The 23189-nt window shown below is 44.6% G+C and overlaps 1 protein-coding gene across 7 annotated transcripts in view; it reads left to right on the top strand.

Annotated features, from left to right (window-relative positions):
* ATP6V0A4 (ATPase H+ transporting V0 subunit a4) overlaps positions 1-20043 on the top strand; it is a 60530-nt gene extending 40487 nt beyond the window's left edge. For all 7 annotated transcript variants that reach the window (XM_033098815.1, XM_033098812.1, XM_033098811.1 and 4 more), the window contains 8 exons: positions 2303-2396; positions 6395-6513; positions 8144-8360; positions 11256-11357; positions 13730-13858; positions 17233-17350; positions 17934-18105; positions 19012-20043. In XM_033098815.1, the coding sequence (XP_032954706.1) occupies positions 2303-2396; positions 6395-6513; positions 8144-8360; positions 11256-11357; positions 13730-13858; positions 17233-17350; positions 17934-18105; positions 19012-19105 (1045 nt within the window). In that variant the 3' untranslated portion in view covers positions 19106-20043. The remainder of the gene's footprint in view (positions 1-2302; positions 2397-6394; positions 6514-8143; positions 8361-11255; positions 11358-13729; positions 13859-17232; positions 17351-17933; positions 18106-19011) is intronic.
* The last annotated feature ends 3146 nt before the right edge of the window (positions 20044-23189 follow it).

Raw genomic sequence — 23189 nt, forward strand, 5'->3', positions numbered from 1 at the left:
CGTTTCACACCCGTGATAACCACAGTAGTTTCAGGCTAATTTGCAAGGCCCTAAAAGTCACAGGTGACGTTTTCCTCACGTCTCTCTGCCCAGCTTCTTCAGGTCAGGTAAGGCTTCTCTGTCTCATTCTGGAACTTCCACTTGAAAGTGTGACAGGAGAGGACTGAAAGACCATGGAGGCAGAGATGTGTAAACATTTTTGCAACTTCGCTTCCCATCTTTTCTCTCCCAAGCATGGTCGGACTCTAAAATTTCTATTTCAGGTACTTCAAGGCTTTTACCTGCTCCCTGAAATCTGCGCTAACATCATAAATGGGGGGAGAGAATAAACAGTCAATCTCATCCAAGGAGTTTTCAGTAGAAAAGATTCAATCCAGGGTTCTTTTTGGCTTGGAGCTTTTCCAAGTGCATTTTAAGAGCTTGATGCTGATCAAAGGCACAGATAGGCGCAGAGAGACTATTGTAGTATGGGGGTGGGTGTGTCATGGAGGGCTTCTGCATTCCTTTTTAGTTTCTCTGCTGGGTCCCAATTCCCTCTAGTACAGGACAGGAATGTTAAACAATAAGTCAGTAAAAAAAGAAGAAGAAAATGTTTTCCAGAATTACACATGGCTACATCTATGGGGCGTTTTGCTTTTTTTTTTTTTTTTTGGTTTTGCTTTGCAATTAGTATTCTGGAGACGCCTAGAAAAGCAAAACTTTCATAAATTTAAAGACCCATTACTTAGTTCTGCTCTTCCGATTCAAACTTCTCAGCACAGTGATGAGCTTTGAAGTATGTATTACCTCAGCATAATTTCACCCAACTGCCAACACGGAATTTCATTTGCCCTGCAGTGTGATTGTGAAAGGACCAAGTCATCTGGCTCGTTGTCACTCTGCAAATGTGGGTCAACATGTCATTCTTTTATGCACGTGCATATCACCTCGGCCCCGATCTAAGGCTCTTTGAGGCCAAGCCCAGTCTGAGGGACGCTCAGCCACGTGCCCAAGGATCGATGGCGTAAAGCTGAACTCCTTAGCAGCGAGGCAAAGGGAAACTGTAGTCACCCATCAGAGCGGCAAAGCACACAGCAAGCTGATTTTGGTCACCAGCCAGACACAAGCTAGGTCTTGGATCCGCTTTCCCTGACAGTTGACATTGTCATAATGTCCTTCAACCAAAGACCACCAGACACATACTTCTCGTCACCCAAAATTGGATTTATTGACCCAGTGAGGGATATGGCACCCCAGTGGGGACCATGGGCATTTCAGTAAGAGGGTGTCAGAAAGGGCTTAGAGGACTTGGTCTCTGAGAGGATAAGAGGCGTGCTTGGTCCTGTTTGTGGTTTGGACCACGTCCTTAGGTTGATAGGGCCATATTTTGGTATCAGATGTGATTGTGGAATGGTCTTGTTTTTGGCTGGCTCCGTCACGGTGGCAGAGTGGCCCCGTCTGCTGTTGGTGTTCTGTGACATTATTTATGCCCAACAGCAGGCTTAGCTGTGGGTGCCAGGCCAGTTCCCTCTCGTCAGGGGCGGCTTTCTGCTTTGTCGACACACAAACACATCTCTGCTCATTAAATCCAACCATTTGCCCTGAGGCATGCCATTCAGACAGGAGTCTTGTATGTCTGAGAAGGCCGGTCAGAGCCAGCTGTTTCCGTCTATTGACGGCCTGGTCAGCTCCCTCACTTCCCCCTCTGCTCCCAAATACCCTCTAGCACGTCAGTTGCAGGAGGGAGCGGAGTGTATTTCTAGACTGCCTGTCAAAGTTGCCAATATTCTGTTCCTCATCATTTCAAATACTCATTTTTCTATAAATACTATAGATGCATGCTCTGTTTTGGACTTCTGGGTAAAAATAGAACACAGATATCAAGACATGCCATGGACCTCAACGTTTGAGGGCTAAGTTTCACAGAGATCAGGGTCCATAGGTGAAAGCCAGTTCACTCTTCCAGGAACTGCCCACACACTCCCAGGAGAGATTTCCCAGGCTTGCCCCTGGGTTGGGATTTCTTTCCTGTAGGCTCCTTCACCCCTGCCCCTGCTTTTGTTCTGATGCAGCATAACTTGACTAAACCCCATGAGGCTGAGAGCCCTTTGGAAACTCAGACTGTGAACTCCTTGGGGGCTCGCTGATCATTTCTGTAGCCTCAGCACCGAGGACAGTACTTGGCACATAGTAGGTATTCAGTACCCCTTCGTGGAATAACTGAATGAGCCCAAGTGATGAGTTACACCAACAATTAGGCTTTGATTGGCTGGACAGTTCCTGCCTTTGGTTTCATTGGTTTTGTTTTTTCTTTCTCCCGTAGTATGAAAGTGATAGAAACAAATCCACTTCTACAGCTGGACCCGGCCGTTCCAGGAGTGTACTCCGGAAATCCGTACCCATTTGGGATTGATCCGGTAATGTCTTCTTGTTAAGTATTTATTAGTTAAATGTCTTACTAAGGAGATCTCTGGGTAGAGGAGAAGAAAGTGCCAAGACCTCTCAAATCCACCAGCTTATGCTGAGATAGAGTCATGTGGACTGGAGGTTTTTTTGACACCCTGCACTGGATGCAAGTGACGGTCCTACCCACATCCCTTACCCAGTCCCTGGATCATTTTCCATACAAACACCTGCGTCTGTGTCCATCGATTATACCCTGGTGGTTAATGATTGCTTCTTTAAAAGGCCCTTGGTTGCCTGGAAAGTGTTAATATTAGATAAGTAATTTATCATCCTAATCAAGTTCTGTACTTGAGCATTTTGTTGCAGTAAGTAATGTCTCTCTTTTTCCTAGAAAAGTAAGGGTTTGCTTTTGTTTTTTTTGCTTTATTTTACTGCATAGAATTGATACAAGTTAAAAGAAAGGCTATGTATTCACTTTTATTTGTTTATTATACCTATCTCAATTGGATTTGAGCCAAGCAAAACAAAGGTGCTTCCTCGCACAGCCTTTATTTATGAAGGGATTTCCAGAAGACATACTTTGTGTCAAGCCACTCACACGATGGCTCAGCGCATGTTGCCACCAGGTGGCAGCCTTGTGCTCCAGATGAGCACCAGGGGGCTAGACTTGAACTTGGCAGAGGCCGTCCATTAATGTTTCTTCTAAGCTGTTTTTGTGGGAGAGAACTGAGACTCAGTGTTAGTTGCTGACAGCTAGAATATACATTACTGGCCCTCACGTTGGTTTTCTGGTCTCTCCTATCTTATGGGTCATCTCCTTGTTAGTTTTCCTGAATCCTCCTGCTGTCTGCCCACCTTCCCTCCCTTATAAAAACAGAAAGCGTCACCCAGCATTTGTTTACACATGCTGCCCAGGGGCACTTGAATTCCAAGTTTTATCACAAGTTGTAACGTTCTTGAAAGCTGGTTTGTAAGCTGCAAAGGGCTGACAACAAATGCAAGTTGTTATTTTTATAGACTGGAAGGCTTTATCTTCGGTCCTGGGAATTTCATGATTAGCAAGAAGAGGAGGGATGTAGAGGGGAGTGATTTTAGGGGGTGGTTGACCTTGCTTTGCTTTGAATCTCGTTGTGCCTACTGTCCTCTTCCCTTCACGGCCCACATCTAATTCGTCAGCAAATCCTGTCTGCCCAACTCTGCTCCTCACAGACAGAGGGGAGGGGAGTGTATTTCACATTTCAAAACAGAGTGGTCCAGATTTTCTACTCTGCATGCAATTTTGTCATGTTCCCGCTAGTCAGAAAGGAAAGGAAAATGTGAAGGTGCAAGAGAAGGTGGGATGTTGAAAATAATTTTTTTCCTAGTAACATTTAGATTTTTGAAAAATTCTGGTCTTGATATTGTAAAATAATAATATATGATTAAAAATCCATATACTAAATATAAAAAAGGGAGGAAAGAGTTGTCTTTCCTACTTTTCCTTTTCCTGCAATCCTGTTCCCCAGAGATGACCTTTTTAACGGGACATATCTGTACCTGTATTAGCACTTACATGCATTAATGAAGGATTTGATTTTTACATCATGTAAATTACTACAGCTGCATTTATTGACCGTGTGCAGCAGCTATTTTGAATCAAATCACAAACTATTTGGCTAGCAGAGCTGAGAGGTCCTTCTAAAGGCGTTTGTAAATATTTTATAATAAATGAACATGAGACAATGGTTAAAAGCCCACACTTTGGAATCAGACAGCCTGTGTTTAAATCTTGCCTTTTCTGTTTCCTTGCTGTGTGATTTCGAGCAAGTTAATATCTCTGTGTCTCTGTTTCCTCATCTATAGAATATGGATCTACTAACAGCCCTAACCCATAGGGTTGCTCAGAAAAGTAAATGATTATTACATGTAAAACACTTAGAACAGAGTGGGGTACATAAATGGGGTAAACGCTCCATATTATTTCTTCCTAGATATAGAAGTAATTTAATCTCCCTGCGAGTAGGACAAATCCCCTTATCTGTAAAATGGGAATAGTTATACAGTATTCACAGGAAATACAGTCCAAGATCCCAGGTGGAAGCCTGATACCATGTTTTTTCCTATACATACCTGTGATAAAGTTTAATTTATAAATTAGGCACAGTTAAGACATTAACAATAATAATAAAATAGAACAATTATAACTATATTGTAATAAAAGCTATGTGAATGTGGTCTCTCAAAATATCTTACTGTACTATACTCACGTTTTCACTTAAAGAAAGCACTTTAGAGCTTCTCTCTGGCAGATCCGAATTGCCAGCATCCCTACTCTTGCACTTTGGGGCCGTTATTAAGTAAAATAAGGGTGACTTGAACACAAGCACTGCGGCACCAGGACAGTTGATCTGATGAGCAAGACGGCAACTAAGTGACTTAACAGGCAGGAAGTGTGTACAGTGTGGAGAGACACTGGACAAAGGGATGGTTCACATCCCAGGTGAGATGGAGCGTGGCAGTGTGAGATTTCATCACACTACTCAGAACGGCACACAGTTTAAAACTTCAGAATTGTTTCTTTCTGGAATTTTCCATTTAATGTTTTCTGACCTCTGGACCACTGTTGACCATGGGTAACAAGCCACAAAAAGTGAAACCGCAGATAAGGGGAGACTACTGTATCTATCTCATAGAAGTTTTGTTAGAATGAAATGCGATCAGTCCATTCCAGGAGCTTTGTATGTGTCTGGTTCTTAACCGTGAACATTTATAGTTGATCAGATTTGGCTGGGTCTGTTGTGTGCTGGGTACCCTGCGCTCACCACACTGAGTGACCCTGTGGGGTTGATAAACCAGGTGGGCAAAAGGAAGGGCAGAGGATGGAGGGCGAGCTTGGTGCAGGTTAGATACCAGTGCAGATGGGGAGGGTAGAGGAGACTCTGGTGTGTGGGCACCTGTTACTGGAGTCCCTCCCCTGCCCTTCCCAGCATCCTCCTTAGTGATGGTGCAGCTGGAGACGTTGTAAAGCAGGAATCAGTGGGATGTGCTTCCTGCCCCTGTGTGTGCATGGGGGAGGGGACACAGTGACAATGCATTGACACTGCGCCTAGGTGGATGTTGTTCCCTTGACAGCATAGCAGTTTGGAGAGGAGGAAGTCATTTTAGGCGGGAAGATGAGACGACCCTTGTGGCGTTGTTACCTTTGAGTTGCAGCAAGGCAAACTCTCAAGATGTGTGTAGCAGGTGGTTTGGGATGGGCCTAAAGTGCAAGAAGGGTCAGAAGTAGGTGCAAGGACTTGCATCATTTGCAGGGGACTGGGGATTGGAAATCACAGGGGAACTTGAGATTTCTGTGGGAAAGAAGAACCTTAGTGACGGGTCATTAACCCGTGTGAGATCCTGACCAGCCCCCTAACCACTCTGAGTGGTTGCTCTGTGTGCCATTCTCCTTTGGGGCAGGCAGGTACATGCACGTGGCTCTTGCTTTGCAAGTTTGGTGAACTGGGCACTTGTAGGAGGCAGGGACGTGACTTACCCATAGTGCTAATAAATATTGGCTATAGGAGTGGCTACTGGACAAGGGCCTGGAAAATGCTTTTTAATGTGAAGTGGCATAGGAATTCAAAGTAAAAGGTGGTATTATTAAGAAAGGATTGGATAAATTCATGAGCCAGAGAGCTACACCTTTCTTGCGGGAACTGAGGCAAGGATGCGATCTCCATAATACTTCAGAATCTGTTTTCACTTAGAACAAGGGAAAAATCATACAGGATTTTTCTCCCCAGTTTCCTTTCAGCCACTTGATATTTTACTAGTGGTACTAATAGTTCTGACATTTTTGTCATCAGAGTTGCATTTATAAGGGGCTTGGTCCTTTTCTGAACCTAAAATACGTGAGTTGAACTGGACTGAAATTTGAAAACATGGTTCCCAGCCTGACTTCCTCAGGGGAAACAGTGCCGTCGCCCCCAACTCCAGTTGAGCGTCTAGATTCCGGTCTCATGTGTTTCTGGTCACCTTTCCCATCCAGATTTGGAATTTGGCTTCAAACAAACTAACGTTCCTGAATTCCTATAAGATGAAAATGTCGGTTATCCTGGGAATCGTCCAGATGGCTTTCGGCGTCATTCTCAGCCTTTTCAATCACATGTGAGTTTTATGGTTAACTTCCCACCTGTTGGTCTGACCCCACAGTGACAGGGATGGAGCCACCAGTTCACTCTGTGTCCCTCTGTGTGAGTGTACTTCCTATGGGAGTGCTTTCCATGTCTCTTGGCTTGAGCCAGGACAAGCTGGTTTGCCAGAAATGGCACCTCTGTTTCTCCTCAGCTGAATCCCTCAAAGGTCAGTGCACCTTTTACTTCACATATATTTGAGGGTTTGGAAAGAGGCTGGCAGGCCCCCAGCACCTCGTGTCCCCCGAACCTGAAAGACCTGCCTTGGTGCTACATCCAGGCTTAGCTCCCACCAGTGTGCAAATGGGGACGTATGCGTTTTGACCAAAGTGCCCTCAGATTCTGAATTGCTTTGGTGTAATTTTTTCCTACGGGCAGCACCCTTCCACTTCTTTGGCTGTTCCTTTCCTTCTATCAAGATCCCTTTCTGGAAAGCTTCTCCAGCTTACTTATGCTAAAGGTATAAATCTTTGAAAACAGCTTCAAATTGCCTGTTCAGAAGCATCTTGTGTGGACATGGCAGCTTGTAGGTGTTGCTGAAACCCCACCTGCCAGGTAGTTTAGGCGTGAGTGCAGGCAGCATGGTACCACAGAAATGATACAAGTTTGGAATCAGAAGTTTAAGTACTGGTTCCAACTTTTAATAGCTGTGTGATGCTGGACGTGTTATTTGACATCTCCGAGATTGTGTAGTCAGTATGAGCTAGGTTATTGTGTGGTAACACACCCCCAAATCTCAGTAGCTCAAGACCATGACACATGTCCATTGTGGGCCCACTGGGGGCTCTGTTCCTGTCATCCTCACCGTGGGTCCTGGGCAGCCACCAGCTGGAACACTGCCAGTTGCCATGTGTGGAGGAGAGTGGTCGATTACATGTTGACGCTTAAGCTTCCTCCTCGAAGGAACACCTGCCACTTTCATTCCCATTTCATCGGCCAGAGCTAGTCATGTGGTGACCCCCGGTGGGAAAGGCCCAAGAAGGACGAGGGCACCTAGTAAATATTTTAGGCTTTGCAGACCAGACAGTCTCTGTCACATCTGGTCAGTTCTGGTGTAGTGGCGAGAAAAGTGTTATTGACAATACGTACACGGGTGAGTGTGGCTATGTTCTAATAAAACTTTATTTAGGAATGCGGAAATTTGAATTTCATATAGTTTTCCCGTGTCAAACATATTCTTCTTCTTTTGATTTCCCCCACCCCCAGCCCTTTTAAAATATGAAAACCATTTTTAACTTGCAGGCTGTACGAAGAGTGAGGGCCATAGTTTGCTGACCTGTCTTAGGGCATTCTTAGGAGAAATCTTCTAAGTCGCCCTTCTATATCTTTGTGCCTTTGAATGTGTTGATAAAAGCTGGGCCTGCATTTGAAGCTTTGGCCAAATCACCAACTGTCGGTGTGGGCGTGACCTTTGTTTCAGATGTCACCTTCTAGACCCTGGTTTTCCAGGAATCTTTTGTACAAAAGCACTTTCTCTTTTCCATTTGTGCGTGACTGGCTGTTTCCCAGGGCAGTGGATGCAGTGAACATGTTGTGCTTTGGGGAGAACAATGAGTTACTGATATCTCAATGTTCTATCTCGTTTGTGTGTCTCCCACCCACAGATACTTCAGAAAAACACTCAACATCATTCTGCAATTTATTCCTGAGATGATTTTTATGCTGTGTCTGTTTGGATACCTGGTTTTCATGATCATTTTCAAGTGGTGCCACTTCGACGTCCATGTGTCTCAGAAAGCTCCAAGCATCCTCATCCACTTCATCAATATGTTTATGTTCAACTACAGTGACTCTTCAAACGCACCTCTGTACCAACACCAGGTATTTCTAGGTTTCTTTCTTCTGCTATGCACTTGACTATGTAAGATCTCTCATACTCTTGAGTATTGCAGAGAGTAATTATTTGCAAGACTGAGCCATCTTTGCATCCAGTCAAGGTCTTTACATTTCAGGACTTTTATTAAATGAGGGACAGGGCTGAGGGCGGTGTGCCGGTGTAGCTCCAGCTATTCCTGTCTGGGTAATGTATGAGACGGGTATTGCTGTGGGGGGGAAAATGGACTTGTACGTTGTCCGAAGAAAGAAAAGCTAATCCTTCCACTTAATTGGCTTGAAATTGTAAACGCTCCACGTAAGATTTGATAATCTCGTATTCTAAAAGTAAGCTCGAGTTAAGGGTCCCAAGAAAGAAAATGGAAATAGAGTCAAGAAGTGGAGTCCCTCTGTTCATGCGGGTAGTGGGTTTGTGGAAAACTGTGGACCAAACTCAGGCTGTCCTGTGAGCGTCTGTGGCTCGTTGGAGGTGTTTCTTACTCTTTTCTTCTTGTGGCTCTTCTTTCGTGGACAGTACCTCCCAATAGCTGGACTTGATTACCCTTCTGATTTCTTCCATTTCTTTCAGCCTCATTATCAACTTAATATTTTATTTTTAAAAAGAATACATGTCCCTTGGGAGCTAGATATAAATATAATTCAGTGACTAATTCTTTGCTAACCCAAATAATTTTTTTCCTCTGGCTTCTCCCAGTGATTAACCTGATTATGTTGCTTGAAGGTAGGTTTTCACTAAAGGAAGACCCACTTCTATAACTTCTGATTCCTGTGGGTTAAGCTCTAGGGCTAATGTCCCAATGCCAGGTGACCCTGTGGTGTACCTGTCACCTGACTGTGATTGCTCATCTGGGGTGTCCTAGGGAAAGCCATGGTCCCCCTATGGCCATACACATCCCCATAAGCTTGATTTCTAGTTGTGTTCTCTTCCCCTATAGAAGCAAATAAGAAAAAAGTGTGTGACAGGGCAATTTTTTATGAAAATAATAAGGAATGATTTTAGGTAATAACGAGAGAAGACCTATACTTCTGAAAGCTCTCTTGTGGTATCGCACCTCACTGTGATAGCACCTTTTTGTTATACATCAGTAGTAACCTTCAACCACCCCTAGGTTTTAGCATTAAATGAATGTATTTGGAAGGTTCATGTGCTCGCTGCTTGAGTCTGAATGAAAGTGGGCTTGGATTTCCCAAACAGGTCTTCTCTTTTAGGCAAAGGACTCAGATTCACCGAATGTTTCATGTGTCACTAGATCTTGTCATGAACACTGAAGCCCACACTTAGTCTGGAATATGCACTGAGCATTGCATAGTCGATGGTGTTTCCAGCTTTTTTCCATTAAAAAAAAAAACATTGTTGGGAGTTGGCTGGTTTCCCCAGGCCCTAGTATGAAGATGAATGATCTTGACACAGTTTGAAGTTTCCATAACCTCATTTTGGGGTCAAACAGCTGGAAGAGATAATGGAAGTTGATAAATACAGCCCCTTGCCAGCACTGCCCTGGCTGTCTTGGTGCCACGTTTGAATATCAAAGAAGAAGAGCAACAGATAAACATAAATCACCAGTTGCTTTGTACATCATGAGGGGGAAAGACTCGTTTAAAATTGGACAATCGGTTTCTCTTCCCCTTTGGAGCGTGTAAGTGGAGGAGGATAGAAGGTTGAACAGATAAGATGTTCCCACTATCATCACGGTAATTCTTGTTACCATTGGGGTAATAAATGGCCTCACTAAGAACTCGGCCAGAACAGATGAAGATGTGTCAAGGCTGAAGAGCCATTTTTTTCCTTTTACTCTGAGCACCTCGAGTTCAGTCCTTTCACTAGGTCTGACCAAGCCCTCCGAGGCCTCCTGGTTCTTTCGATGATAGCAGCTTTGAGTCACTCCTCAAAACTGGTGACTAGTGAACGTATGAAAGAAGAGACGGGGGTATGTGGGTGAGAAAGGAAATACGTAACAGGATCCTAAAATGGGAGCGCTCCTGGGTTTCAAGACAGACATAAAAACCATAGATGCCTCATTGCAAAGCGAATTGTGAGAAAGAGACATGGAAGAGAGTTCTACATACGTTTCCCAGAATCCCTTAGGTAACTCACACACAATGAAAACATGTGTCAGGTGGAGATGGTGAGGGATTTTTTTGTGTTTTTTTTTTATGTTCAGCATAGCATATATTTATTTAAAAATTCCAACTAGTTAATGTTTTTTATTTTTAAAAAATTATCATACAAAAGTAGTATGTGTTCATTGTAGACATTAAGAAAATAAAAACTAAATTATATATAACATATAATCTTTTTAAAAAAATTAAATTCATGGGGGTAATTGGTTCATAACAGGAAAGACTTTTTTTTTTTTGAAAGAGAGAGAGCTGAGATAATTGTCTTGTACTAGAAATATAAAATTACTGATTGAGATAATGCTTGTGACTTAAAGTGACCCAAGAACTTTGGGTGACCACAAAACGACTGGTAAAGTCATGGGTCCGGCCTCATCTTTGGTCCAGGGCCAGAGGCTAACTGTTCCCATGGAACAGAGTTACAGGGACAAATAAAGTTGCCCTTATGATGTGTCTCATGAGTACTTCTTGTTCAAATGACTGGTTACATATGGTTTGACTGTATATTAAAGGGTTGCTTAGAGAATAAGGAATAAAGAGGGTGAGTTTTCAGTGCCTCCCCGGTATTACACTGGGAACCACTGGACTGGCATTTCTCTATCGGCAGTTAGAATAGTCAAGGTATGAAGGTGACTGAATTCACTGAAATGCTTTAGAGCTCTCAAAATAAAATGCCACCGAGATGACCTATAGTTAGCATTTTTATCATAAGGATGCTGTGTGGTTACCTTAAAATGACAGGAACTTACCATTTTGTTCTTGCAGCAAGAAGTGCAAACTTTCTTTGTTATTATGGCCTTGATTTCTGTGCCATGGATGCTTCTGATCAAGCCGTTAATTCTTAGAGCCAGTCATCGGAAATCCCAGGTAAGAGTCATTTGTTTCGATTCACTCACCGTGGGTAGGAATGTGGGTTTCTTGGAAATAGAAATCCAGGATTTAGAGAGAACGCTGAGCTTACCAGGGTCTGCAGGACAGTAGTGAGGTGAGTAACTGGCCTTCTCCAGGTATACTTCCTTCTGCAGAGTCCAACTTTTCCTAGGGGCCTTCCTAGCTCTAGCACAATGCTCTATGAATGGCAAGCATGTTTGACTCTCATGTCTTGCAAACTTTGCTCGGGGCGTGTGTGTGAACGTGTGCATGCATGTGTGTGTTTGCTATATGATATTCCCTTGTGTCAATATACCACAATAATTTAGTTCCTCTTCATATATTGATAGTAATTTGGCTTGTTTGAGTTTTAGTAATTACAAATAGCATTGCTATTAACATCCTGTGCGTGTCTTTTGGCATATGTGTTTTTAGAAAGTTGCAAGTAACTCATTTAAAATTGACTTACTATTTTGTGACAGCACCCAGCTCAAACATTGTGAGATGCTGAGTTAAGGGGACTGCAAAGTATATTTTGACTGGGGAAGAGGAGTCACTACGATTCACAAAGTCTCGTATCATGCTTCTTTCTACAAAATTATTCCTGTTCATTTTAACCAATTCCAGGATATGACCAGAAAGGCAAGAGTTTGGGATGGAAATGGAGAAACTATTTTCTGTTTCTTCTTTGGTGTTTTCTTCCTTAAGTTGAGAGGGAGAGAAAATAGGATTTTAAGAATTCAAAGTAATATTAATTTGAGTCGCTTCCCTCACCATGGACAAGGAACCCATGTGGCCAAGGGGGAAGGCTTACCCAGAACCCCCTCTTGGTACCGGACACCCTGGAATTCCTGGCCAGATGGACTCAAGCCCACTTCCAGGCCCTCAAAGGGCCAACCGCACCACTGGCATTGGTACCACTGGGCCCCATGTGTGGGGAGTGTGGATGGAATGTGGATGTCGTGGGAGGGCATGCGCACAGATGTGCACGGAAGACCCTCGTGCTGTAGGATGCAACCAGAGGTGATAATGAAAGGATGGTGTACCAGGGTACAGGGCCAGCCCTTCTGAGACTCTGAATTTGAACCTGGCCTTTCACATTCTTATGAGGATTTATTGAGCAAGATAGGAGGCTAGAACATACTTCATTTAGGAGTTTGTTGGCTGGATTTATAGCCGTTAAATATTTAAACATATGGCATGCAGACTTCCATCATGATGTTTGCCCTGGGCCCTGCCAATATTAGGTGCAGACTCGCTAAAGAAAGAAAGGTGAAGATGCTTTCATGCCTACATTGCACTATCCCACCCATGAAATCATTCTAGGAAAACTTTGGACATGGACATTATGTTTCACAATGACTTGAAAGAAATATTCTATTGAAATTCATGGATAAAACCACGCCAAATGGAATGGTGACTACAGCTAGATTTTTTTTTTTGTTTGATTTTTTTTTTTCTTAGCTGTTTTTATAAAGTGATGTTTTTATTTCAAAAAGTGTATCTGTGTTGGAAAAGTCATTGTTTTAGACTGGGGGGTCTGCTATAATCAAATACCACAGACCAGGTGGCTTATAAAGAACAGAAATGTATTGCTCACCAGTCTGGAGGCTGGGAAGTCTGAGATCAAGGCTCCAGGATGCTCATTCCGGTGAGCGCCCCCTTCCTGCTTCATCGTCTGCATTTTCTTGTTATGTCCTCTCCTGGTGGAAGGGGTGAGGGCTCTCTCTGGGGTCTCTTTTATCAGGGCACTAATCCCATTCATGAGGGCTCCATCCTCAGGACCTAATCACTTCCCAAAGGCCCTGCCTTCTAATACTATTGTCTTTGGGGTTTAGGATTTTAACATATAAATTTTGGTGGCGGATACAAACCTTCAGACCGTAGCAGTCATTCATGTCCTGATTTTGCCTGTAGAAATCTGAGTGTTTAGGTCCCAAGGCCATGTATGTCGAAGGCACAGCTGATGATTTCATGACTGTGTATCTTTTTAAACAATAGAAAGGCCCACCTGTCCCTGGGCTGATTTACCGTCAAGACTGAATCATTTGGCACCTCCTGCAGCACATGCTCTGGAATCAGACTGCCTGGGTTTGAATCCTGGCTTTGCTGCTGACGAGCCTGACCGGCTGTGTGATCTTGGGCACATTTCTTAACCTTTCTGTGCTGTAGCTCACCGCTCTGTAAATACAGGGTGATCATTGTGCTTCCCTAAAAAGACTGTGATTAGGCGAAATGAGGTAATACAGAGCTTAGAACAGTGTCTGGTCTGTAGCTAATATTTAATGAAAGCCTTTATTTTGGACAGAATTGTTGTGATTCTGATTCTAAAGATGAACGTAGTACTTCCTTCCCTTGCTTGCTGACAGCTGCAGGGATCCATGATCCAAGGACATGCCACGGAGGACATCGAAGGTGACAGCTCCAACTCTTCCCTGCGCGGTGATCAGGCCACTTCTGCAGGTGCTCACGGGACCCAGGATGACCATGAAGAAGAGGTATTTGGGACCCGATACCCTGTGAAGACTTCCCACTTCATACAGATTCCAGAAGCGGATCTGGTCCGGGGCGGTAGTCAAATACTTAAGAGCCAGCAGAGCTGGGAGGGTCCAGAGGACCCTGCTGGTGGCAGGCCTGTAATTGTTGAGTCTTGGGAAGCTGGGGAGGCCCCCGGGGAGAGGGAGTGCCTAGAAAGAGCAGAGCAACAGCTCCTCACCCACTAATCGAGGAGTACTGTAATATTTTAGCACAGGTGCTGCTGTATCTGTGACTGAGGTGAGTTTCAGCGTTCAGATCTGGTGACCTAGGAAGCTCCCAATGTTACTGAGTCCTCCTGGGCTCAGAACCGGGCCCCTGGGAGTCAGCTGCGTTTATCATGAGCTTTCCCATCGGTGCCCCTCACACCGTGAGAGCAGAGCCCAAATCTCGCCCGAGATACTGGAGCAAAACGTGGGTGATTTTATTCCCACCCCCTAACCCCGCCCCGGCGTAGCAGCAGAGCTGCCGCCACCGCCTCCTGCCTGCACCCTGGCTCTGTCATCACTTTGGTGACTACTTATTGTAACATTATCTGCCTCTCCTGTGAATTCAGGATTTGCTTGATTCTGTCCCCCCTCCCTGCCTTCTCTGTCCAAGGGCAGCGGCTCCTCCTCTCAGGAATGTGCCACATTTTCCCAGACGGAGGCAGGCAGCTGGCTGTTTTTCTGCCATGATAGAGGTCCCCCACAATCCGCACCTGGTTGGGGGTTTTCACTGGAGCTCTTTTCTGATTCTGGAGTGGGGGCAGGTTCCTGTGATGCTGAGGTGCTGCCAGGAGCTCCACTGGTGACGTTAATTACTAAAAAAAAAAAAAAAAAAGATTCATTTGAACTAATGGAAGGTCAATTAGAATAATGAAAAATCTGGATGATGGAAAATTTTTCCCACAAGATTCTAGGTACTGAGAGTAACCATAGTAGTGGCTACTGATAGTACTAAGTCGGTCAGACCTGCTGGAAGGTTTTACAATCCAACGCACACGTCTTTGGACTCACTAAGTCCCAGCCTGTTCAGTACAACCTCCTTCATCTGTTCTCACACCACCTCCGCCAATTGGCTGCCCTCGTTTGGGCAACGTCAGGCTCCCCCAGGTATCATCACGCATGGTCTCCCATCACGAGGCAAACACAGTCTTGGCTCTGCTTCCCTCTCAAAGTCCTCTCCCACTTCTCTCCTCACCAGGAGTTAGCCAAACTCAAGGTTAAGGGCACAGTTCTCCAGACTGCCAAGTCTGCCCAACACTTTTGACACTAGCCACAAGTTTGGGGGACTCCAGGACCACCCTCGTTCAGACCAGCCAGTTATAAATTCAGGGTCCCCTCAGACTCCCTCAGGTTCAGTAATTTATTGACTGACTCATGGAAATCAGGAAAGTGCTATACTTACAGTCTGATTGTAACAAAAGTACACAAATGAGAACCAGCCAGAGGAAGAGGCACATAGACAGAATCCACTGGGAGAATTCCAGATGTCAGGCTTCTGTGTCCTTAGCAATGCATTACTCTCCCAGCAGTACGTGCACAGCATTGCCAGCCCAGAAAGCTCACCTGAGCTTCAGTGTCCTGTATTTTATTGGGGTTCATTATGCAGGCGTGATTGATCAGGTGGTGATAGTCAACCTCCAGCTCCCTCCCCTCCCTGGCGATGGGGCTGGTAACACTGGCTCCAAGCCCCAACTCTCTAACCACACACGGTTGGTCTTTCTGGTGTGGCCAGCCTCCACATAAAGGATCACATGTGGTCCCAGGGGCTCACCAAAAATTACAAAGACATTTCTTTCACTTGGGAAATGCCGAGGGCTTAGAGGTTGCCTCCTAGGAGCCAGGACAAAGCTGGACCTCTCTTTGAACAGGGTTAATTCTTCACTACACGTTATTTCTTTACCCTGACCCTCTCTGCCCACTGTCTTCGTCTCTGGCCTCCTCCACCCTTCAGTTCCTCCTAGCTGTTTTCATTGCTGAATTGAGAGGCGTTGACTTTTGTCTCTTCTTCTCTGAAGCATCTGACATCGTTGAGAACACCCTCAGTTCCTTTCTGAGTCTCTCTCCATCCTTGACTACAGACACATGTCCCCCCGCCCCCCTGCTTCTCTGACCTTTTCTTTTCAGCGGGAGTTTCTTTCTTATCTCAAAATGAAGATGTTTCCCAAGGCTGGGAGCTCTTCTTCCTATGATCTTTCCCTTGTGGATATTCTCAGTCCTCTTAGCGCCCAGTGTCATTCCTCCCACAGATGAGGTCCCAGGTGTCCCTTTCCAGCCTGGACTTTTCTTCTGAGCCTGTTCTGCCTCTACTGTTGTGTGCTGAGAGATTCGTCATACACGGGCAGCTATCACCTGGAATACAACATGTCTGAGAATCGACTACTCATCTTCTCCAGGTTCTCCATTTCTGTCAGTGCCATTCATTTAGCTACTCAGACTCAAGGACCTCAGAGCCTTGGGTGACCCCGGCCCCTACTGGGTAGGGGACCCTTCTCTGGGTTCCCACAATCCTGCACTTCCCTGATGACTGCACTTCCCATACTGTTGGGTGGTAACCGTCCGTTTGCATATTCTCCCCGTTAGACTCTGAGCTCTTGCTCTTGAGGGAAGCAACTGTTTCTTTCCTCCACAGTTGTCACAGCACGTGAAGGAAGCAGTGAACTGTCCTTGTCTTGTCTCTTCTCCCCTCGTACCTGGATTATTAAACTGACCGACAAACTGGTTTTTTACCGGCATTCCTTTCCCTTTTGCAACCAGATTGCAACCAGATTAATCTTCCCCCAAACATTTCCTTATTTCCTCTGGCCACTTTCGATTCAGATGCTTTTTATGGTTCTTCATTGACTCCAGGTTATTTTCTCAACTCTGTCCATCATTGGCCTTTCCTGAAACTTCACACCTGCGTACCGTTTTCTGCATCTCGCCTACACAAGTTCCCAGTTCCAGCCGAACTGTTTTTCCCCATAATTTCCCTCATGCTGACCCCACCGAGCGGCTTTTTCCTTACCAGGAGTCCTTCTCTTCACCAGGAATGATCTTGCTTCTCTTTGTCCTCTGATCTCTCCCCATCCTCACGGCACAGCACACATCTCACGTCCTCTGACGACTCCCCTGACCAACCAGTTTCTCTTCTTTGAACCTTTTCAACTATTTCTGAGAAATGTTACAGCACACATACTATACCCTACTTTGTGCTGCTAATTTTCTTTCTACAGTATATTAATGGTTACTTTCCCCTAGTTCAACCAGAACTGTCCATAGTCTTACTGATCTGTCTGACTTATCTGTGTGTCGTTTGTAGTACCTTTTCTGTAGAAAGTACCTAATGTATTAGAATAACAATTCTCTTTCAGTTCAATTTTGGAGACATATTCGTGCATCAAGCCATCCACACGATCGAATACTGCCTGGGCTGCATTTCCAACACCGCCTCTTACCTCCGGCTCTGGGCCCTCAGCCTGGCTCATGCAGGTGAGTGAGGCATCCATCAGGGTCGTAATGAGGCCGTGGGCATGTAGGTAAAAGTGCCTTCTCCGTGGGTTACTTCTGGCAAGTTTAGCTCTGTAATGGCTCTCCTTTCTTAGGACTAAATCACCTTTTTTGTTTTCAGTAGGTCTGGCACTGTAATTCTGTAACTGTCATAAGGACCTCACTCTCACGACCCTACTCCCCTCCCAAAGGTGCCATCCCCAAATACCATCGTTATGTAGAGGCGGGTGGAGACACACAGATCCAGTCCATAGCCAGTCATATTACGCGTATTCTTCTGTGTTTTGCTCCTTGGGCGTACCACTCTGTTACTCAGATTTCCTTACGTTGCTTCGTTCGCTATAGCTGGCTCACTTTCCCTGGTGCACACTGTGCCACCGTGTATTTGTCCTCCTGATGGAAACTCCCCCACTGTGTGGACCATGTCATGTGGGGCCCTAGGGCACGCCTGCCTGACTCCTCACCCGGGAGTGGAGACGCTGACTCCTCGGGTCTGCAGATCCAGGATGACCTGCGTTTGCCAGAGGAGCCCCGTGGGTGAGACTCTTTCTCTTGCCTCTTGCAGAGCTGTCTGAAGTGCTGTGGACCATGGTGATGAACATCGGCCTCCGCCTACGAGGCTGGGGAGGCCTCGTCGGGGTCTTCATCATTTTCGCCATATTTGCTGTTCTGACAGTCGCCATCCTTCTCATCATGGAGGGGCTCTCTGCTTTCCTGCACGCCCTGCGACTGCACTGGTAAGGGCGTCCGCGCTGCAGACGCTTCGTGTGCTCTACGGTGGGAGGATAGGCTGTAGGGCCAGCCAACCGGGTTCCACGCCTGACTTGTGTGACATTAGCAACGTCACCCATTAGTGTAATATTCAGTGATGTCATATAGGTGTGTATTGCATAGCCACCCTCTAATAAATGGTGGTTCCCATTGACTCCTTCTCTTTTAAATTTCCATTCATTACATTACAGTGGGCTTCAAAATAAGGGACACCTTCAAGTGTTGGTAAGATGACAGATCTGAACGAGGCTCGCAGAGGACTTGCTAAGTGACTCTGGGAGCTTTGGCCCCTGTGGCTGAGTGCAGGAGTCGTACGAATACCACAAGCTACTATTCTCTCCGGAAACTGGGTGCAGAAGGAGGGTACCCGCAAGGAAGGAAGTGCTCCCAGGAGGCCCTTGACATTCACAGATGTATCCAGTATATCTGGACACAGCTTGTCTTTAGCTTTCACTGATGCTGTCCACCTCCCTCTATGCCTGCTATTCATAAAGAAAGGTTTTACACTTCATGTGTTGAGTTGAGAATCACAGTGTCCTCTGTCTCAGGTTCTCGTTTCTTCCCACGTCATTGCAGAAATGAACTCTGCAACATCGTAAACATAAATGATCATACATGGTATCTGTTCTGTAAGGTTCTGTTTGTTCAGCAGTGTGAGCCCTGTGATTTCAGATCAGGATGGAAACGAAACACGACACATACTCGTAACCTCGTGGAGTGAGCTCCTCATGAGCCTTTCAGACGGGGGTGCACGGGCGAGGGCTTCTTTGTGGGGTGCTGGGGGCCGGGTGGTGATGCTGTGGTCCATTGAGGCCACTAGCAGAGGCCTCTCGCTATGTGTTTAATCCCCATTTTCTTGCCCCCAACAACAGGGTGGAGTTCCAGAACAAGTTCTACGTTGGGGCTGGTTACAAGTTTTCTCCATTCTCCTTTAAAAACATCCTGGATGGGACAGCCGAGGAATAGCTGTTGGTCTGACGGCTGCAGCCACCTCCTGCACCAGTCGTGTATTTAACATCAGCCTGTGCAAGATGGTCGGTGGAATGCTTGAGGCAAGAAGCCATGTATTATTCACTTACAAGCCTTGAGATTTGACTTCACCATGTCACAGAGGAACTACACTGGCAAGTTATTTCAACCTCGTGGGGTCTTAATTGTCAAATACTAAAATGGTTAAGAAATGGGAGGGGGCACTAAACTCATGTTTTCTTCCAATATTTTGAGTACTATATTTAAGAGAATAAACTTCTGGGCCATTCACTTTTTCTTTTAAGATGTCTTTATTCAAATTTTTATTCCATAAAATTTAGTGTTGAGAATTACACGGCAAAGTTAAACAATAGAGTTATGCAAACTAATTCAGGAGAAGGATTATATTTATTTTATTCCTTCATTTCCTGCTTCCTCAAACACCTTTTTTCCTTGTCTGGGGCTAAGCTCTACAAGATTAGGAACTTTCTCATGAATGTTCACTCCAGGTGAGAAAGAACAGATAATGTTCTGTGTTGGATGAAGGGCTCACCCCGGGTGGCTCTGCATTGTTAAATCCTGTGGAATGAAGTGTGGCAACATATCATTGATGACTTTGTTTACTCTCAAACCACATTACGCTGGAGTAACTGGAGAAATTGACTTGTAGTCTTGGCCAAGTTCTGGAAAATGACGTGACAGATAGTGTGCCCTGACACTCTCTGGGTTAGTTGGCCCCGAAGTCATTTCTTAGGGCACCTGGCTTGGTAAACTCCTAAGAGCCAGGTGTAGAATAAGATTGTTTCAAATGGACACACAGACCAATGGAATAGAAGTGAGAGCCCAGAAATAAACCCACACGCATGTGGGCAACTAATTTTTGACTACGAGCCAAAAAACATACAACGGAGAAAAGAAAGTCTCTTCAATAAGTGGAGTTGGGAAAACTGGGAAACTGCATTCAAAAGAATGAAACTAGACTGCTGTCTGGCACCAGACAAAAATGAACTCAAAGTGGATTAAAGCCTTGAATCTAAGGCTGAAACAATAAAATACACAGGAGGAAACATAGGTACCAAATTTATGGACCCTGCTTTTTGTGAACTTGACCCCAAAGGCAAGAGAAGTAGAAGCAAAAATAAATGAATGGGACTACATCAAACTAAAAACCTCCTGCATAGCAAAAAACCATCAACAAAACAAAAAGGCAACCAACTGAATGGGAGAAGATATTTGTAGACAACACCTCCGATAAGGGGCTAATATCCAAAATATGCAAAGAACTCATACAACTCCACAACAAAAAAAATAAATAGTCCAATTAAAAAATGGGTGGAGGACCTGAACAGACACTTCTCCCAAGAAGACATACAAAGGACCAACAGATATATGAAAAATTGCTCACCTTCACTAGCCGTTAGGGAAATGCAAGTCAAAACCACCACGAGATACCACCTCATACCTGTTAGAATGGCTGCTATCAATAAGAAGAAATGTGTTGGAGAGGATGTGGAAAAAAGGAAACTACTGGTGGGATTGTAAATTGGTGCAGCCTCTATAGAAAACAGTATAAGGACTCTCAAAAAATTAAGAATAGAGCTAGTATATGATCCAGCAATCCTTCTGGGTATCTACCCCAAAAATTTGAAAATACTTATTCTTAAAGATATATGTACCCCTATGTTCATTGCAGCATTATACACAATAACCAAGGTATGGATACAACCTAAGTGTCCTTTAATGGATGACTGGATAAAGAAGTACATATATATATATATATATATATATATATATATATATATATATATATATATATATATATATAATGGAATACTATTCTGCCATGAAAAATGAAATATTGCCATTTGTGACAGCATGGATGGATCTTGAGAGTATCATGCTAAGTGAAATCAGATGGAAAAGGACAAGAGCCATGTAATTTCACTCATGTGGGACATAAAACAGCAAAAAATGAACAAACAAAACAAACTCATAGACACAGACAACAGTATGGTGGTTACCAGAGTGGAACGGGGCCAAATATATGGTGATGGAAGAAGATTAGACTTTGGAGGGCAATGAAATATACACACAATGTATTATAGAATTGTACACCTGAAACTTATGTAATATTATTAACCAATGTTCTGTAATAAATTTAATTTAAAAAAAAGCAAACTAGTTCCATTGACTGTTTAGTCTTAATGACCTTTATCCAGATTAATTATAATCTCTGTGGTAACTATCCTGGTAGAATTAAGGATAGTTAACATTGGTATAGCCCTTTATATTATGAAGCAGTTTCACATAGTATCTAGATCTAAATAAGATTCCAGAAGATCTGACAAAATTTAAAATCACCTTTTGGACAGGTCTGTGTTTCAGCGCCACCTGTCCCTCCATGTAGTGGGTTGACTCTTGCTCACGGAAATGTCATTGCTCACACCCAAGGAAGCTTCCGTGTCACCTTCATGACTTGTCCAGCACAATTTAAGTCTCGGTTAGATACTCAACACATAGTCATTTAATGATTAAAACATGTTGAACCCAAGAATGACAGTTGGAATCAGAAGATGTATACATTCGAGTTCCAGCTCCGATACTTTATCATTTGTGCCCTGGGGCAGGAAATGGAGTCGTTCTCCTCATTGCCAAAATGGGGACAGTGATCTGCGCCTCTGGATTGTGGAAGGAGGTTATACAGCACTGGGCCACTGCCCAGTACTCAGCCAATGACATTGACCCTATGATACCAGGGTCACTGGACAGTTTCAAGGTTCTCAGCTCATTACTGCCCTTTTCAACAACTGTTTAAAAATCTGCTCTGCTTAGACGGCTCACCAGCCTTTTGCCCTTTAGTTCTAAACAGCGATGGCTGCAAGAAAAGATTTTAAAGGGCAAACTTCCCTCTGTGCCTTGCCAAGACCCTTGCTCTTATAGAAATTCCCCCAGCCTTCCTGAGAACAACATATTAGTTTCCTCCAAGTTCTGGCAGCCTCTGTCTCCGGGAGGGATGCAATTCCCCCTTCATAGAGGGATCAGGTGAAGGGCTAGCTGAGAAGGGGTGTGGCCTGGATGTCACTCACTTGCTGAGGATGCAGGGTTGTCCTTAAATAATTCTGTTCACAGAACTGAGCTGAAAGGGGAGAAGAAGCCCTGGGGGCCAGGCTTCTAAGGAAGGTAAGTCCAGAAGCCCCTGAGAGGCTGCCAGTGGTCCAAGGTCCATGTGAGATTTGGCTGTGGTAAGGGGGAGTGAAAGAGCCCAAAACTGGAAGGATTTCCAAGAACTATCCAGAGGTAAGGAACTCCGACTGGCAACATGGATCTGGATTTATTTCTCTTGCTCTGGGATGGTGGGGGATGTGGACCATTTGTAGCTGGCTGACGGCAAGTGGTGTATGAAACTTTCACTCTTCTTACTGATGATACTGCAAAACAAATTACATTATACACATACACACAAGTTCAGTTTGAAAAACTCTGCAGTGGCCCAGTTATTTCTGGCTAAAAAATTCAGTATAGCAAAATGTAATAGGATAAAATATCCATCCGTTCTGTAGAATTTTTTTTTTTTATTGGGGAAGGGGAACAGGACATTATTGGGGAACAGTGTGTACTTCCAGGACTTTTTCCAAGTCAAGTTGTTGTCCTTTCAGTCTTAGCTGTGGAGGGCACAGCTCAGCTCCAGGTCCAGTTGCCGTTGTTAGTTGCAGGGGGCGCAGCCCACCATCCCTTGCGGGAGTCGAGGGGGTTGAACCGGCAACCTTGTGGTTGAGAGCCCACTGGCCCATGTGGGAATCAAACCGGCAGCCTTCGGCGTTAGGAGCACAGAGCTCCAACCGCCTGAGCCACCGGGCTGGCCCAGTTCCATAGAATTTGTTTGAATGAAGCTTGAACTCCATCTGAGCCTTTCAGTTTCAGAGAAAGTCCCCAATATGTCAATTCTTTATTAGACTTTTTTGAAGGTAGGTCATGGGTTTCTTTCCCATTGTACTTTTCAAGGAACTGATTGATGGTGAGGGCTGTGAAGCATTCTTCCCCATGTTATTTCCTATTTTCCTGAATTGGTCTGACTGATCAT

This window comes from Rhinolophus ferrumequinum, chromosome 26, assembly GCF_004115265.2.
Source record: "Rhinolophus ferrumequinum isolate MPI-CBG mRhiFer1 chromosome 26, mRhiFer1_v1.p, whole genome shotgun sequence".
Taxonomy (NCBI): Eukaryota; Metazoa; Chordata; class Mammalia; order Chiroptera; family Rhinolophidae; genus Rhinolophus; species Rhinolophus ferrumequinum.